Raw genomic sequence first — 18,893 nt, forward strand, 5'->3', positions numbered from 1 at the left:
GCTGGGAAAGCTGATATTTTCACTCCCATTCTTCTCTCTTCATTGCCCAGAAACCGGATCTTTGTCTCTTTAGGGTTAACCGGCTCCTGCTGCTTATTCCCCAAGGCCAATGTCATTATCCACTGCTGGTGACAACACACCTTGTTGCTGTGGAGATGTCACAGCTGGAGGTTGCTTCAGTTGCTCAATGAGCTTCTGAGGAGCAAAGCTCACATGGGTTAGAGATGAAGAAATCCTGTCTTATGGCCTCAGCTGGTGGAGTCATGTGATTAGGGGCTCTCATTTTAAAATTAAGGTAAGCTCCTAGCCTCCAGTTATGGAGAGAAGCTTGCAAATGCCAACCTTAAATGCTCAAACACCAGAAGGCAAATGAAAAGTCCCACTGCTTCATTCCAGGTAAAATTCACCCCTATGCTGATTGTCTAAACAATGCCTATGCATCTCTTTAATTCCCAAAATAGGTGTAAGTGATGCCTAGGCCTCAGGGGGAATTTCACCCTCAGTGGACAGGCTGGATGCTATGCAGAGAAGGAGGCAGGGCATAAAGTGAATGAGGCAGGGTCCTGTGGCTCATGGCCTTATCTTTGTACTTGCTATCGCCGCAGGATAAACGTGGAGCAAATCTGAAATTACTGTAATGTGAACATATATGGGCCTTCAGGAGCTATGCTGGGTGACTCAGGTTGTGTAGTGAATGCGCCAGTCAATAGCTGCCTCATTCACTACACTGTCCAACCTGTGTAGTGAATGCGGCAGGAGCCCTGGGGGAAAAATAGTATGAGGTTGTGTAGTTGAAGACTTTATTGTAATGCATACATACAAAGGGACAAAGCTAAGGTTGCATATAGAGAACCTGAATTCTGGCATTTCTTGACTTTTTGCATGATTCACTTTGCAACTTTAATGTTCTTTTAAAACAGCTGCCGCATGGAATTTAGATTGGACTGGATAGCAGCAGAAGTCAGATTAGCTTTAGTCCTTGTCCAGAACTAGCGCTGGCTACGTGAGAAGAGAAAAATCAAGCAGAGACTTGGGTGCAGCTGGGTCTCAGGTTAACGGGGACCTTTAATTGATGCCTTTAGGCGTGGTATTAAGAGAAAGAATTGGGGATTTGCTGAACAGGTCTAAGTTGGCTGGAGGCCTCCAGAGAACGGACGCGCCACTGCCAATGGCTGTAACTCCCCCAGGAAAATCCTCTACTGATAACGTGGTTCTCAGTCTTGGATCCTCCCCAACTCCCCCGTCAGCTGGTGGGGAACTAGTGTGAATGGGACTGAATCATTGGCAGCGTAGTCACAGAGAATGTGGGGGAGCCTGGATGGGCTCTTCTGAACCTCTCTCTGCTCCGGTTGTTCCAAAGTCCTGCGTGGGAACTCAGGGAGGCCTTTTGCTTGGCATTTTGATTTCAGAGACTCTTAATGTGAAGTTCTTCCCCAGACGGAACAGCCCTGACGGCTCCCTTCCCAAGCTGCTGGTGCAGGAAGGTGGCCTGAGCTGACCGGGAATAACTGAGGATCAAGGAGAGCGAGGCTGGAAACTAGCACCTCTGTCTCCTGAGCCCAGGGCCTGGTGCCTGTTATATCCTTGGGGCAGCCGGTGTAGGAAGCAATCACTTGAGGCCAGAGAGCAGGCAGCTAACCAAAACCTCCATTTTATTTACATATATACAGAGAGCTTCTCAGCCGGTTGAAACTGGTTGAGCTAACCCATAATAATCTAACTCAGTTGCCATAGCAACAAAACCATGACAACCAAATACACAACATATTCCTCCCCCCCTAATAAGAACATCCCCTAAATAAAACACACACTAGACTAGAGAAGGAGGGTAGACTGCCTCCATTCCCGGCTAAACCCTGGGGATTATTTTGCCCCATAACCGTGGGTTCGCCCTAGCTAAAGATCCAGCCGATGAGGAGGCCTTCTGTCTCTAGGTGGATTACGGCGAACTACTGGTGTTATTGCACCCGAAAGCACTAGGGGCTCAGGGTCCGCAGCACGAACAGGTGAGGAGGTGGTATCAGCTCGTGCTGGGCAAAGGGGTATCTCAGCCGCTGGCAGTAATGGAGGAGAACAGTCAGAAACAGATGACTCGTGATTCGATCCCTCACCAGAAGAGGTGAAGTCAGACCCCTCAACTGCAGATGGGTCCTGAGGACTGGCATGACCTGGCAACAGCTGATCTACATGTCGCCGCCAGGTAAGATTCTCTGCAGTCCGGACTGTGTAGGAAACAGGTCCTGTTTGAGTGATGACTGTGGCCGGAACCCATTTAGCTCTGGAAGTATAATTCCGAGCCAAAACTGGCTGTCCCGGGCTAAAGGTTCGGTCTTTTGCTCTGGGTGCCCGTCTGATGACTTGATATTGCTGCTGATGTTGCACAATTTGTCGGGGTTCAGAAGGTTTCAGCAGATCAAAGCAAGTGCGCAGCTGTCGTCCCATCATTAGAAAGGCCGGAGATGCGTGGGTCGTAGCATGAGGTGTGTTTCTGTAGGAAAGTAAAAAGGTATCCAGACACTTTTGAATGGAGTGTTGTCCCCTTGCTGATTTCAAAGCGTTTTTCATTGTCTGCACAAATCTTTCAGCTAATCCGTTGGTGGACGGATGATATGGTGCTGACGTGATGTGGTGTATCCCATTTGCTTTCATAAAATTTTGAAACTCCTGAGAAACGAACTGCGGTCCGTTGTCGCTCACAAGTTGTTCTGGCAGACCAAAACGACTAAAGAGTCCTCGTAGTTTTTGGATAGTACTCTCTGCAGAAGTGGACTGCATTATAGAGACTTTTGGCCATTTAGAATGGGCATCTATTGCCACCAAGAACATGCTTCCTTCAAGGGGGCCAGCAAAGTCCACGTGAATACGTTGCCACGGGTTTTCAGGCCAGTCCCATGGGTGTAGGGGTGCCCACTGGGGTGCATTCCTCACACCCTGACATGATATACAAGCTTTTGCCTTCTCTTCAATAGCGCTGTCCAGTCCAGGCCACCAAAAATAGCTTCGTGCAATTTCCTTCATGCGCACTATTCCACAGTGACCGGAATGTAGCTGTTCTAACATCTGTGATCTCAGTGGTGGTGGAATAATGACACGTCTCCCCCACAACAAACAACCAGATTGGACCGATAACTCCGTCCACTTGGACATGTAGGGAACAAGGTCGGATGAGACCGGAGAGGTTTGTCGAGATGTTCCATGCATCACCAGGTCCATAACGTGGGACAATACTGGGTCAACGCGAGTTGCCTTCTTTATCTGAGTAGCAGTGATGGGTGTATTCTCTACCTGTTCAAAGTAGAAGATTTCCTTGTGGGCACTATCTTGGTGTTTGACCGGCAAAGGCAACCTTGAGAGGCCATCTGCATTGCCGTGTAGAGTGGATTTCCGATATTTGATTTCATATGTGTGTGCTGAAAGTAACAATGCCCAACGTTGCATACGACTAGCAGCTAATGGGGGAATGCCTGTGTAAGGTCCAAAAATTGATGTCAGAGGTCGATGGTCTGTGAGAAGAGTAAATTTTCGCCCAAACAGGTACTGATGAAACTTCCGAATTCCAAAAACAATTCCTAATGCCTCACGTTCGATTTGGGCATAGTTAGTTTCTGCTTTGCTTAGAGTGCGTGAAGCAAAAGCAATAGGTCTCTCTTCTCCTGAAGGCATAATATGTGACACGACTGCTCCCACTCCATAAGGGGAGGCATCGCAGGCCAATTGCAGTGGTAAGGATGGATCAAAGTGCGTTAGAACTTCAGAATTTAGCAATGCATCCTTAGCTTTGTTAAACGCAACATCACAGGCTTCAGTCCACTTCCAGGCCTTGTTCTGCCCAAGGAGCTCATGAAGTGGTTTTAGTAGTGTGGCTAACTGTGAGATGAACTTTCCATAATAGTTCAGGAGTCCTAGAAACGAGCGCAGCTGGCTTACATTTCGAGGTGGGGGAGCCTCCACAATAGCTTTAACTTTTGCAGGGGCCTTATGAAGACCTGCAGAATCAATGATGTGTCCCAAATATTCAACAGAGGGCTTGAAGAATTCACACTTGTCTTTGTGAACTCGTAGGCCATACTCTTCCAGTCTTTGTAGGGTAGCCTCTAAATTCTTTAAGTGATCCTCTTCATTTCTTCCAGTGACCAGGATATCATCCAGATAGCACTGAACTCCTGACAAGCCACACAAGATCTGGTCCATAGCCCTCTGGAACAGGGCGGGAGCAGATGTTATTCCGAAGGGTAGACGACAGTATCGATGAAGCCCCTTATGAGTCACAATAGTCAACAGCTCTTGGGACTTTTCATCGACGTGCATCCGTAAATATGCTTGACTCAGATCGATCTTACTGAACTTTTGTCCCCCAGCCAGGCCTGCGAAGAGGTCATCGATGCGGGGAAGCGGGTATTGCTCTGCACACAACACTGGGTTGACAGTGACTTTAAAATCACCGCAAATCCGGAGAGAGCCATCTTTCTTCACGATTGGAACGATAGGAGTGGCCCATGAGCTATGGGTAACTGGTATTAGGACTCCATTGGTGACCAGGCGCTCCAGATCTGCTTCAACTTTTGGCCTGATGGCATATGGCACAGTTCGGGCTTTCAGATATTTTGGTGGACTGCCAGGTTTAATGTTCTATGTCACAGTGATTCCCTTCATACTTCCCAAATCATCTCCAAAAACAGCAGCATGTTTCCTTAGTATAGGGGTTAGACTGGTTTCTTCTTTAGTCATCCGGTGCACTTCTGCCCAGTTCAGTTGAATCTTCCCAAGCCAAGACCTACCCATTAAGGCTGGGTAGTTACCTCTCACCACAAACAGTGGCAATTTAGCCACCTGTCCATTGAGCTCCACTTTAACATCAATAGTGCCCAGCATAGGCACAGCTTCTCCCGTATACGTCTTCAGAACAGTTTTTGTTGCCTTAAGCGGAAGATGCTGTAGCTTTTCTTTATACACAGTCTCGGAGGTCAGTGAGACGGCTGCACCGGTGTCCAGTTCCATGCGTATACGTTTGCCATCCAATAACGGGGTTACCCAGTATTCATGTGAGCCCATTGCCAAAGACAAAACATGCAGTGGCACTTCCTCTTGCGATGAGGTGTCACCTTGATCATTCTGGGTCTGCTCTAGGGTATGCAGGGTTCCTCTTTTTGTCGGCCAGACCACAGGCCTCTTTTTCTTTTGTTTACAGGCACACTCAATGTGTCCCTTTTTGCCACAGTGTCGACACACCAGGTCCTTACACCAGCATTCTGATGCCTGGTGACCCGGCTTACCACAGCGGTAACATTCTTGACTCTGCACAGTTTTGTGGGTCGGTTCTTGTGACACTTTTTGCACCCTAGGGGGTGCACCGATGTATTGTGCCTCCCTTGTAGCCAGTTCCATGGAGACAGCAATATCAACAGCCTTCTGTAAGGTAAGCTGAGCCTCTGTCAGTAGGCGCTTCCGTATAGCTTCTCTGTACAGGCCACACACTAACCTGTCACGCAGGGCATCATGTAACATTTCTTTAAATTCACAGTGTTCTGCTAGCTTTTTTAAAATGGCTACAAATTGTACAACTGTTTCATCTTCCTTTTGGTCTCTTTTGTGGAACCTATATCTTTCAGCAATTACCAGTGGTTTTGGGGAGAAATGAGACCCCAGGATTTCCACAATGTCACTGTAAGATTTAGTCTCAGGCTTAACAGGGTGTAGTAAGCTGCGTAGCAGAGAGTAGGTTTTAGCCCCTACAACAGTTAAGAATATTGGCACCTTCTTCGCTTCTGTAATGTCATTTGCAATACCAAAAAGCTCAAAACGCTCAGTATACACATGCCACTGCTCTATATTCTCATCAAAAGGCTCCAGGGGCCTGGTCAGAGTAGCCATGATTTTTAGTTTCACTTTCACAGTCAGTGCAAACAAGCAGCTTTTTTGTTTGTTTGTTCTTTACCTTAACTTCTACTTCCTTCTGTTACTGGAGCAGCACCGGAGTCTCACCCTCGTCGCCAGTGTTATATCCTTGGGGCAGCCGGTGTAGGAAGCAATCACTTGAGGCCAGAGAGCAGGCAGCTAACCAAAACCTCCATTTTATTTACATATATACAGAGAGCTTCTCAGCCGGTTGAAACCGGTTGAGCTAACCCATAATAATCTAACTCAGTTGCCATAGCAACAAAACCATGACAACCAAATACACAACAAGTGCCAAGATACTGCTCTCAGTTTATCTAGTTGTAGATATACGCACGGCACCACGGCAGAGACAGGCCTCCAATAACAGTCTTCCTGCCCCCGCTCCGAGCTGGAGAGTGCCAGCTGAGATTCCATGAAGGTCACTCGGTGTCACAACTTGCACCCCTTTCTTCACCCCCGCCCCCCTTGGGAGCAGGTGTGCCGCTGTAACACACATGCTCTTCAGCTGCCAGGACCTGTCCCTGACAGGAAAACTCCAGGGAGCAGGACATGGTCTGCCCCAGGCAGTATCAGTGTGGCATAGTGGTGATGCCAACTCAGCTTTCCATTGATGTGCTACATGTCAGTCTTGCCCTGCCTTCTCTGACTCCTCTACTCAACCTCTCCCTGCTCTCTCCAGCTCCTCTTCCCCCTTCATTCTCCCAACTCCCCCCTCTGCTTCTTATCCGTCATTCCTTCCCACCCAGCCCCTTATCCCAGAGGATGGAGCGTACAGAGCCTGTAAGCCACATATTCACAGTGAGTCCGCCCGGTCTGTGTAACACCCCATTGTGCCAAACGCAGCCTGTTCCCCTTCCTGTGTCCTGGAGGGAATAAGGACTAGCGGAGGACTGGAAAATCACCATCTGACTGTGGATCCCCTCAGGGGTGCTGCCAGCTTGCTGTAAAGCCACTGGGCCAAAGGAACAGAACGAGAAGCAGGGCGGGGTTAGGAGAAGACCTTCAAGTCTCCCGGGAGCACCCCTGCTCCATTCCTTCTGTGCCTCAGGTTCCAGCGTAGGTTCTTGTGGACAGCTGGGGTTGTCAAGTAGCACCATGTGCCCACGGCATTCTGAATGCCCTCTAGCTGGTGTCCCGATTGCCGTACTGCTTGGTACAGGAAATGCCTGGTCGACTAGGATCCTTACTGGGAAGCTGGCTGGGTCTGTCTTTGGCAAGTGGCTCGTTTGTGGCAAACCTCAAGTCTCTGTCTTTCCTTCCGCAGTCCAAATTCCTGGGTTGTTACAATACACCACAGGCTCCAGATGCCTAATCTCTAGGATGCTGGTTTCTTCACTCAGTATGCAAAAGGAATGCACTGGGGAGCCCATGCCAGGCAGCACAGAGCAGAGCAGGGCCTTCTCCCGCCACTCTATCCCCCAGCTGCTCCAACACAGGGACAAGAACGCCCCATCAGGACTCCGCTGAGCTCTAGCTGGGGACAGGAGCATTCACTTTTATTGTGCTGTAGTTTTGTGTGAGCGAGGATCTGTTCAGTGAATGTGTCTGAATATACACAAGGAGGTTATCTATCTAATCTGTCTTTAAACGGAGCCTAGGCATGTCTCATCCAATCCCCAACTTGTATGTTAGTTCCCTTGACTGGAACACGCATGATAGTGCCATGGCAACAGAAGATGCCATGTGTGTGTCTAAGGAGGTGGCGGATCCTGGGGAGTGAAATCCTGACCTGGAGGGCGAGGGACTGAGGAGTGAGGCGATTCCTCCCAGGAGGAGTCAGGGCTGGGGGCACATTCCTAGGTCATGCCAGTGCTCTGGGTCACTGGGGAACACTGCAAGGGACAGGATTTATGGCCCTGGTAAGGTTAATATGTAAGTGTGCACAGGACAGATGCCCTGCATGTGTAGCTTTGAGTTGTGTGTGTAGGGTTGTGTGTGAATTGTATCTTCTCGCCTGATTTATGGGAGTGGTGTGGGGCTGGCAGCAGTGGGCATGTGGGTTTATATCAAGTGGGCAATTCCTTTCTCCATGCCCCCCGCCCCAGGCGGCCCATTACCCCTTTTTCGGTGCATTGTCGTCTTCTCCCCCTCGCGATGGTCTCCACACACTCCTGGCCTGCAGAGCCTCTTCCCAGCAGCCCCTGTGGTTGTCCTGTGCTCTGGGCTGTCTGCGGCGGGGAGTTTAATTGCTGACATGCTGACAGACTCTTTATAGGACATTTATCTTCAGGGCTTTTATCAGCAGTAAATTTCCCTCCTGTCCTCACTCCCGGTTGATGATGGCTCCATCCAGCTCCTCCTGCTAAGTGTGGTGAGTGCTCCCAGCTGCATCGAGGGCCTGGTGCTCTGGGCTGGGTGTGAAACTAACGAAGGGTCAACCCCAAAGGGTCGGGAGAACCCCCAAGGGCAGGGCCTTGTGAGAAACTCTCAGGGCTGCAAACACAGGCTGGCCAGTCCTGGCAGGAGCTGGACCCAAATGGCTCAAATGTAGCTGGAATTTTGGGGTTGAGGCTCAGATCAGTTCTCACTTGATCCAACTCGGTTCGCCTATCCCAGTGAGGGACACCCTGGCAAGAGAAAGCATCTGGGGCTCCAGCTGCAGTGCAGCAATAGCCAACGGCAGCAGCATAAAGGGACCTTAAAATGGGCAGAAAAATGGGGTAGAGCTGGGGTGAGGGGTCTATACTGGCCCTCTCCCAGCCCCCAGCACAGGTGGCAAATTGGGGGCATGCCAAGGGTATGGCCTGAGTGCATTACACTACAGCTGTTCTCTACTGTTTAGGGCACACAGTGGGCTGGGGGAAACAGAGGGTAAGTTAGAGCAGCCCTGAGGCTGTCGTTCTTGGTTATAATGGAGCTTCCCAGGGGGTAAGTGAGCCGGGCATGATTGTGCTGGTTTTGCAGACATGTTAGAGTTGGGGATCTGTGCTGTGTCCCCTCATCCCCGCCCCTCATGTGCTTTGACATAACCAGTAGATTCTCCTTGTTCTCTGTCTTCAGATCTTTTGGCTGCTAACCGCTCAAAGCTGTTCCTCGGCCACCGGGGCTTCCCAGACTTCCGCTCCCTGTATCTGGACGAATACCGCGACCGGCTCTTCGTCGGGGGAAAAGATGCACTCTACTCTCTGTGGCTGGATCAGCCCGGCATGGATGCCAAGGAGGTAATACCTAATCTCTCTGCACCTGTGTGGGTGAGCAGGGCGGCGCCGTTCCACACAGTGCACATAATGCATGTGACATAGGGCTGGGCTGGCGTGGACGGGCCCGGTGTGGTGGCCAAAGACTGGGCCAAGGATCGGGACTGAGATGCACTGGCAGAGCTGTGGGGAGGCTAGAACTGGAATCAGAGGGGGTGTTCAGGTCAGGAACAGTGCCAGGGATCTTCCAGGAGCACTGGACCTCGGGCAGAGCTCATTAAAGAGGAGCCGGAAACATTACACCCAATGGAATTTGGGTGCACATATGGGAAGGCATGCAGCCTGCAGGGGGTCAGCCTGCAATGAACTGTCATCAGCAGCATGGAAGGACTGCTGGCAATCAATGGAACCCTTAGGACAAATCAGCCCATTTGACGACTGGGCCAAAGGTAAAACCATTGCAGGCGGGGACGGAAAACAAGAAAGTGGGGACATTGGGGCAGGCAATTCTGAGATGCCATGGCAAAATCCTGGCCTCAGTGAAGCCAATAGAAGCTTTGCCCTTGACTTCAGTGGGCCCAGGATTGCACCCCACCAGTCTTTCAGTCTGTGCTGCAGGCACAGCAGGGTGGTGGCTGGTGGCCCCACTTTATGCCTGGGTTTTGATGGATATCCAGGGGGTCTCCTGCCCACATGGGCATCCCCTGCCTCCTGTCACTGCTCCCATTGGTTTAGGCTGGGTCCAGTAGTGTTTAGGGCTGTGGTTTTCCAATGCGCTCGGCCTTGGCCTAGCTTGGCTCCTGTCAGACTCCATGGTAAAACTCCCTGACGTCAATGTGAGCAGAGCTAGGTCACTTTGGGAAACCCACCCTCAAGGCACAGTGATGTGCCAGTTCTTCCCAGACTCTCCCTTTGCTGCCGAGTGCATGCCCTGCCTCCCACGCTGCAGATTTCCCTATGTTGGGGGGCCCCGAATTCCAGTCTCTGAAATTCCCCAGACTTTACAGCGTGGGCTCATTGCTTTTAATGCACAATAGATCTCTCTCCCACATGGCTCTGTGGCGCTGCTTCCCTTGATGCTCTGTCCCTACTGAGCTTTGACTGGCGTGTTGGCTTAGATCTCCACATAGCCCACTGAGTGTAAGCTGGATCAAAGGGTCTCAGCTGTTCTCCCCAGGTTCTCCCCCAGAGGGGAACAGGGGGCTTGTGACGTGACCCACCCCAGCCCCGTCTCCTCCCCGGAGCAGATCCTTGGACCATAACCACAATGTATGCCTCCCCCCTCTGTCTCTGAACCCCCTCTTGAAGACCTGCTAAGAAGAGTGTGGTGAGGCCTGTCAGCCAGCGTCCTCTCCTCCGCATGGGGGGACCGGAGGAAGCCTCTCCATCAGTCAGCCTATGAGTTCCCTTCCCCACTCCTGTAAGAAACAGAGTGAGAGGGAGGGTCCCCAAGGGAAGTCAGTGTAATTGGATCTCATTTCCTCCTCTTCCTGTGAGCCCGGGGCCTGACACACATTGAATTATGAGCCATAGGCGTCTGCCATTGGCAACCCAGCTCCGTCCACTGTTTTCAACCATGTTATGAGAATAAATAAATAGCTGCTACCTTATCACGGTGACTCCCCCGCAGCTAAGTGGGCTGAAGGTATTTTTGGACGGAAGCAGGATTGTTTTAACAGCCCAGGGGCCGTGGTCTCTGCTAATAGACATAAAATAATGTCGTTAACTGAGACTCCTGCTCCCACCCTCCCTGTGCCCCACCGGGCTCTCACCTCATGAGTTCTGATCCGTCCCTCTCTCAACCGATGAGTAGATGAAGTCCTTATTTATTGCCTTGTGTATCTATATCACCACTGTAGGGGGACGTATTGCTCTCTCCTTTTCGTGTGTATGGCTCTGCACTTCTAGATCCAGGTCAGGCATGGAGGCTAATGTGACACAATGCAGAGAGACAGGCTGTTCCAGCCCTTTTCGAAGCCAGGGGTGCTGCCAGTTTCACAAGAGACTGTTCTCATGAGATTTCCAGCTCCCGTCTGTGGACCAAAGAGTTCTGGATGGCTGGGGTAGTGGGTGGATAATCAGCTGAGCCTTTGGGTGTATGATCCGAATCAAACCCTTCCCTAGGGACTGACGAGAGCTGATGCCCAGTTGGGAAGTTTGGCTCCCAATTGGATCCACGTATGAACTGCCCCGGAGTCCAGGGATGCTTGGTTTTGGGGGTTCTGTTACCACCTGCTCTCGGGAGAGATCTGAACTGGGTACCTGAGGTCCAGGTTTGGGTCTGCACTTCTCTGCAGCCAACAAGGGATCAAACAAGCCTGGCATTATGATCAATGCTGGCGTACTCCTCTGTCTACAGAGTGCTGATGCAACCAGTTGGCTTGGTGACCACTCTCGCTGTGGTGGAAAGTAACTCATCAGGCATAACTTAGCCAATTCTCTTCTGGCTCCTAGGGGCACAGAAGGAGGCCAACGTGAGGGCAGAACCCCCAGAACCTGACTTTTGGGATATGGGGGTGGGTAGTGCCATCCTTGTAGGTACAGATTGAGGTCTGTCAGTGGAGCTGTATGCTGGGGCAGGGAGATCAGTGAGTAAGCATAGAGAAAATCCCTCCTTTGCTCCAGGGGAAGAAGACACACACGAGTAAGAGATGGAGCCTGTTGACGGGACAGTCTGATTGGAAGCCCAGGAGTGCATGGAGACAGAGACACACCAATGCAGCACTTGCTAGTGTCATTTTCAGGCTGGTGTCTGTTTGTGATGCAGCCTGACCATCAGAGTCTGGCATTGCCAGGCCCTTGTCCAGAGGCTAAGCACATGCCTGGTCCACAGAATGCCTGGTCATTGCTGATCCAGGTATCAGGATCCTCCAGATCCTTCCAAACCTGGTCTCCTCCAAACCAGTGCCAGGGAACGACACTGCAGGCAGGCAGCGGGGAAGGAGAGGCAGCACTTTGCATTTCAGTGGCTCAGATAGGCAGTTTGAAGGGGAGAAGTTGGTGGCAGCAATGCAATCGCAGGGAGAAACCCCACCCCTGCCAGGTGCGTGCACGTACCTGCAAGGAGACCTGGGCGTCTGGATTCCCTGCTAGTCTGGGCTAACTCCCCTCTACTATGCTCAAGCTCATCTGCCACATAGAATTACATGGCAGGTCATCAGCCCAGTCTGGACACCCCTGTCCACTCCTGAGGGCTGCATCTGAATCCCTGAGCCCACAGGAAATGGCAGGGTGGGGAGGGAAGATGGCTCAGACTAGAGACCGCAGAGCGATCCACACCCATAGCCCCACATTGAAAGGTGTTGTGTCTTGGCCTGGTAACTGGGCCCCCATTCCCACTTGCCCCTCGGGCATGTGGGGTTCTCCTAATCCAACAGCTCTCCTTGCCTCTCCTATAGCAGGGCTGTTAGCAGGGGGAATTCTGCCTGAGGACAGTGACTGCAGCAGCTTGGAAACCCTGTCAGGCCAAGCTGAGAGCTGGAGCGGCCCCCACAGCCTTGCCTCGGTGACTGTGCAGCAGAGAAGGGAAATTCAGTGTCTCTGTAATGACACAGAGAAAAGGTCAAGGGCTGCCCTCTATCTGAGCAGTGGAGGGCCCACGAGGGTGCCAGCAGGCCTGGCAGGGAGAAGATGTGTCTGCCTCACCCATCAGGCACCCACCTTGTCACACACACGTGCTCTCTCTCTGGCTCACCAATGCACACACAGACCCTGCAAGGAAAGACCCACCACCCCCCTGGGCCCACACTGACACGCTCCCACCACGCACAAAGCCTCCGTTCAACTCTTTGCCACAAACACAGAATTCTGATGCAAACACACAGGCAGAGCAGACGTGGGATTCATACGGTCACGCCTCACCTCACAGTGCTCCTGCTTCACACCTGGGCCCCGCTCACCCACACACTGCAAACCCGTATGTCAGACACACACACGGACACTTTTCTGAGGTTGCAGTATGGCACAGCAGTTAGCAGTGGGACTGGGGAGCTAGGACTCCTGGTTTCTGTGCCAGACTTGTTGTGGGGCTTTTGGCACATATGTAAAACAGGGGCAGTGGTGCCTTACTTTGGATAAGAAGCTTGGTGTAAATGGAGAGCACTGTTATTACAGCACTGAATTGTGCTACTGAAGCTCCAAAGCAGGCTAGTATTCCAGGTGGTTTAATTATTCCTTAGCACTCTGTGGGCAGGGTACTAAACTGGGCCTTGAAAAACCTGGCTCTGTTCCCAGCTCTGCCACTGTTCTGCTGGGGGACCTGGGACGAGTCACAGCCCTGCCTCGTGCCTCAGTTTCCCCACATGTAGACTGGGGAGTAATGAAACTGACTCATCTTTGTAAATCAGTCTTTCCATCTTTTGAGCCCAAGAGATGAAACACATCATGTAAGAGGCTTTCTAAGTGACTTAGCCCTCTCGGGTTCAGCTGGTGTCTTTGCCAGCTGTAATTTTGGCTTTATTTGGACAAATAGCAACAGATAAACTGTGCTGTATGTCTCTAGCTCTAGAGCTGTGGCTGTGAGGGGGCGAGACCACCCCCAGGGGCGATGGGAAGATCAGCAGGGACTCTTATCTAAAAAAATGAATATGTTTCTCATTTATCCAGATTCCTCTGCCAAGCAGCATCAGTGAGGTCACTGCAAGACAAACTTTCAAAGCCCTCGGTGGCTAGGATAACTGTCTGCTAGGGTTACAGACAAAGGGTGGAAGAGCGATTCTACTTACGCCAGTGTAAATCTGGGATCCTTCCACTAAAGCCAGGCTTACACTTGTGGAAGTGAAAGTAAATTCTGATAAAAATTTGAGGCTGGGACCCCAAAGTTAGAATAGCAGCGGGGGCTGCTGGTCAGGATTGGGGTGCACTGGGGAGGGAACCCTACCCACCCACTGCCCACTCTATTAATCCTTAATGTTTATGAGCAGTGAGACTCTTCCATTGGCCATCAGGGAAGACTAAGCTGTGAAGAGCTTTTGTTTCCTAATATGCTGCTCCAATCCAGAAATCAGAGCCATCTGGAGGAGGCCAAATGTCCTGGGGTCCTAACATCCCTGATTCTTTTAGGGTGACCACTCGGCAGAAGTGGATTCCCAAGGGGTGCTGCCCCCAAGATCTTCCCATCATCCCAGTTCCCTCAGTCCTCCCCTTGCTTGTGTCCCCAGAGTGACTTGGCCTCAGGTTCCTGTCTTCTGTTTCAGATTTACTGGCCACCTCTCCCTAGGCAGAAGGAGGAGTGTTTTCAGAAGGGGAAGGACCCAAAGGTAAGTCACCCTGTTCCTCCTAAAATCTCCTGATGGGGTTGCTCTGGATTTCACCTCGGCTGCACTGACTTATTTTTCCACGCACTTCTAGCTGTCAAAGAAGGCAATAAAGGGGTTGTTTATGTCTCTCTCTCGGCTCCCTTCTCCCATAACACTCCCTCCTGTTTCCAAGGATGGAGCTGTCCTGTTCTGGGCTCTTTTCCTGCATCCTGGACTTCCCAGCTGTCAAGCCCTATATGCTGAGTGAGCCCCAGCAGATCTCAGCTCCTGCTTGGCCCCTTCAACTCTGCCTGGTCACTAAACACTGATCGGACTGCCCTAGCAGGATTCACCTCACCGCTTGTGTGTTACAGCCCTTCTTGTCCTTCCTGAGCGGCGGAGTCCCTCTGTTATGTGCCTGACTGCAGACTATAACAAGCAGTTGACAACTAGGCCTTGTCCTGGGTTTGTTCAGTTGAAGAGGCAGTGTTTGTATTTGGGGGTGTGGTTCCCCTTCCCATCGGTAGGGGTCACGTCTGGGGGATAGTGCATAGAACCTGGATGGCGTAGTCACAGCTCACCGTGTGACCTTGGACAAGTCACTTTCCCTTTCTGTGCTCACATCTAGGTTCTTATATGGCCCCTCTCACTGTCACATCTGGGCTCTTCACCAACATGAATGGACTGATCCTCACAAAGCCCCTTCGAGGCGGGGAAAGATTATTATCCCCATGTTACAGATGGGGAAACAGAGGCACAGAGAGATTAAGTGACTAGCTCAAGGTCACACAAGGAGCCAGGAACTGAACTCAGATCTCCTCAAGCCCAGTCCAGGGCTTTAACTACAGAACTGGCAGCAGAACAGTTTGGAACTGTATACATGGAAAGCAGTTTGCTTAGTGAATGCAGAGCAGAAGCCAGTCTTTGGATGTGTCTACACTGCAGTTGGGAGATCTGATTGCAGCCTGTGTAGATATACCTGAACTGGCTTTGAGCTTACACATGCTGCAGTCACACTTCGTGAATACAGTGCAGGCACACTGTTTGAACTGTTAGCTTTCCACATCTTCCATACACGTGTGCAGACTGCAATATCCCATAGCATGAGCTGGGCCATTCTCAGCTGCGGGTAGTTTTGGTGTCTCCCCATCAGAACAGCTGTGCATGAGATGGGTGAGTGGTCTTGGCTGGGGAGATGGGGGCGGGGAGTAGTACTGAACCAGCACAGGAAGCGGACTAAATCTTGATCCAAAGCCCATTGAGGTCAATAGGAGCCTTTCCATTGGCTTCAGTGGCCTTTGGCTCCTGGCCAGAAGGAGCAGTACGTGGTCCTTAGTGAGCAACAAGGAGCTGGTGGGCAAGGCTGAATTATTTGCTGGAGGGTGTTTGGCAGATTTCAGTTCTCTGATTCCCTGACTCTTCCCCCTGCTCCTTACAAATGGTTATTTTAAAACCATGATTTGAGACCATGGAGGGAGTGAGGGGGTAGGAGAACCCCTTGTTGATAGTTCATCCCAAAGTTAATTGCTCCCAGGAGTGGCTGTCACTCAATTCGGCCTCCACATGTTTATTTTGCAAGCTTTCACCAGCGGATCCAGGCCCTGGGGCGCCTTTTCTCCATTCCCCTAGCCCTAGCTATTTGAGAGACTTTTACCGAGGAAAAATAAACAGCAGAGAGGCTGAGAAACCAACAGTTGGACCACAAAGAGGGTGGCTCAGCATCTGTGTACTCAGCAGAACAGGGAGATCGGGGCTCCTGCCATCTTGGAATGAAGCACGTGGGGATGGCTGTTAGTTCTGACATTGGCTTCATGGAATTCACCAGCCACTAGCAGCTCCAGATAAGCCAGGCTCATCCAATCTGACTGCTGCTTGTACTGATGAAGTTAAAAATACTTCCATCTTCCCAGTGATGATCATGCTGGGAGTGGGTGAGTCAGGTGTTTTGTGTTAAAAATATCAGCATTGCCTTGGATTTGTCCTTTGTGTGGGGTTAACTCTTTCCACTAGCTTCACAGGCAGGCACATCAAAAGCCTGCTGCTGTTCCCCTCTTGCATTTGCCCAGGATTTACACGTGTTTATCCATTTCCCCTGTATTCCCTACTCACCAATCCACAGTTCATGGTTTTTTTTCCCTGCTGCAGTTTCCTTATGGTTTTGTTCTTCTCATGAGCTTCTGGCTGCTTTTCTTGCTGTTCAGCAGGGGTTCTGGGGCTGAAACAGAACCTGGTCTAGTCTGGGGTCTGCTGCTGGTAACAAGAAGATGCGAGGCTCAGAAAGGCTGGAGGGTCAGTTCTGAGGATCCCTCAGAGTTTCAAATCCATATCCAAATGATCTGAGGTCTCCCTTCTCTTTCCTTCACCAACCCCATCCTTCTCTCTCCAAAGGCTAATCCTTCAACCCTTTTGCCCTTGTTTTGATTAACCAATACCCTCCCCCCAGCAAGCATGCATTCCAACAGAGAGAGAGGCAACCACAACAGAACTAGTATGTTATAAAGATACAAGCTGGTTCAGATGAGATTGAAGGATTTCAGCCAAAGTGGCAGTCCTGTACGGGTTTGGGATGGGCAACTTTACTTACCCACATGTAATAGAAGGTTCTGATTGGTTCAGCTGGAGATTAGAACTGAGGTCTCAGCTGGTTCTTGTGTATTAGAAACTGGCCTTCCCATCTCCAGTTGATACACTGTGTAGGCTGTTTTCCTATTGAATAGTGTTCCCAAGCTATTGTCCAGTAGGTATATTGATTTCCAGGTTGTGTTTCTTCATGCTCACAGACGGAATGGGTTCAGATATAGGCATATCTTTGTACAAGTTGTTGGATTGTGATACCTTTATTTCCCAAGTTAAAAAACAACTATAGGCTGATTTACATCAGCCTATCTCTATTGAACTCGTCAGAGCCCTATGGCCATTCCTTCAGCTGAAGACTGATCAAAGCCTCTTCCAGTAGGTTAGTGCAACAGCAATTGACCAATTGGAACAGGCTAAGCAATGGCAATCAGCTGTTAAGAATGAAGAGGATGTGTCAATACATGGTAACCAAGCAGTTAGAAATGCAGCAGGGGAATCCTGGTTCCAGTGATGTTAATGGGAGTTTTGCCAATGATTTTGATGTGGGTCGGGATTTCACCCATATAGTCCCATTCCCCTGGACTGCTATGCATCATTGCTCTCTTGCCATCATTTTCTTGATGCTTGTTGATTTGTCTGTCCAGAGGTCTCTAAGCATCCTGAGGACAGAAAAAATACAAGTAGGTGACTGTTGGGAGTTACTTACCAGCCATGTTAGGGTCTTTATCTCCTGCCCATTGGGTAGCAAGAAAGAGAGGCCTCAGAAACAGGGATGGTGAGAGCAGAACAAGTGACTTTTGTTGGTTGGTGCTGTTGAGTTGCCACGCTTGCCTGATCATAGAATATCAGGGTTTGAAGGGACCTTAGGAGGTCATCTAGTCCAACCCCCTGCTTAAAGCAGAACTAATCCTCAGACAGATTTTTACCCCAGTTCTCTAAATGGTTCCCTCAAGGCTTGAACTCACAACTATTGGTTAAGCAAGCTAATGCTCAAACCACCAAGCTATCCCTCCCCACTAGTAGAGTCAGTAGAGCCCTCTTGCCTGAGAGGAGCACGTTGCTCACTCCAGCACAAGGCAAGCAGCTGCAGAGGGCCTCTTTCCAAACGCCGTAATTCAGCCAAAAGAAAACAGAAATTCATCACAGCCGACAGGTTTAGCTGGAGTCCTTAGAACGCCTTCTGCACCCGGCAAAGCACTCGGCGGCGCATGCCGCGGGGCTGAGGTGAGAGCTCCAGAGGCAGCCTGCTTTCTTTAAGTGAACATAAACAGCTGTAGGAAATGTCCCAGCCTTTAAGTCTTAGGGCCTCTATTTATCCACAGGGCGGTCAAACTTCCCCACAAGGCCCCTCAGCCTGAAGGGGGTCAGCTGCAGAGCTGGGAGAGGAGCCTTCATAGCCTGTTTGCCCCATGGCTCCTCTGTCAATTTTGATGGTGGCTCCTGTGAAGTGGACCTCGCCCTGCTAGGAACTGGACTAATCCCACCAACCCATTCCACACGGGTCGCTGAAAAGCCTTCAGATGGGAACAGTGATTTAGAGGTACAAAGGGTCCACATGCTATTACCCAACCCATCTCCCAGGTTGAGAGGAACATAGACTGGTTTCCTATGATTGCTGACTAACCCAGAATCACAGGAGCTGAATTCATCACACGGCACCACCTCCACCGAAGGGTGGAAAAGCTGAGGTTTTCAGCACAGGAGTCAGGTGTCCAGCTGTGCTCACAAACACGGGAGGGCAATGCAGCTCAACAGCTGGCATTTGTGATAACCTGGCCCTAGCACTGGGTTTCAAAGCTTTACAAACCGTGGGGCTGCAGACCTGAAACTTCCAGGCTGGATTTGGCCCTATATCAGTGTTCTAGTAGGAATCGCTTGCCTCACCATTGAAGCGACTGGCATCCATAGTGCTTTATTCAGTGAGAATTTAAGGCTCGAAGCAGAGATACAGATGGAAACGGACTGTCAGCATTCTTCCAAATGGTATTCTGTTCCTCTAGCAATAAGGAAGTGTCTGTCTATTTCCCCAGGACATGCAGGTAGA

The 18,893-nt window shown here is 50.6% G+C and overlaps 1 protein-coding gene across 2 annotated transcripts in view; it reads left to right on the forward strand.

The window, feature by feature from the left end:
* Positions 1-18,893, forward strand: part of SEMA3G (semaphorin 3G) — a 104,629-nt gene that overhangs the window by 50,065 nt on the left and 35,671 nt on the right. For both annotated transcript variants that reach the window (XM_045024754.1, XM_045024753.1), the window contains exons 2-3: positions 8,899-9,059; positions 14,231-14,293. In XM_045024754.1, coding sequence (XP_044880689.1) covers positions 8,899-9,059; positions 14,231-14,293 — 224 coding nt within the window. The remainder of the gene's footprint in view (positions 1-8,898; positions 9,060-14,230; positions 14,294-18,893) is intronic.

This window comes from Mauremys mutica, chromosome 7 (genome assembly GCF_020497125.1).
Source record: "Mauremys mutica isolate MM-2020 ecotype Southern chromosome 7, ASM2049712v1, whole genome shotgun sequence".
Classification (NCBI taxonomy): domain Eukaryota; kingdom Metazoa; phylum Chordata; order Testudines; family Geoemydidae; genus Mauremys; species Mauremys mutica.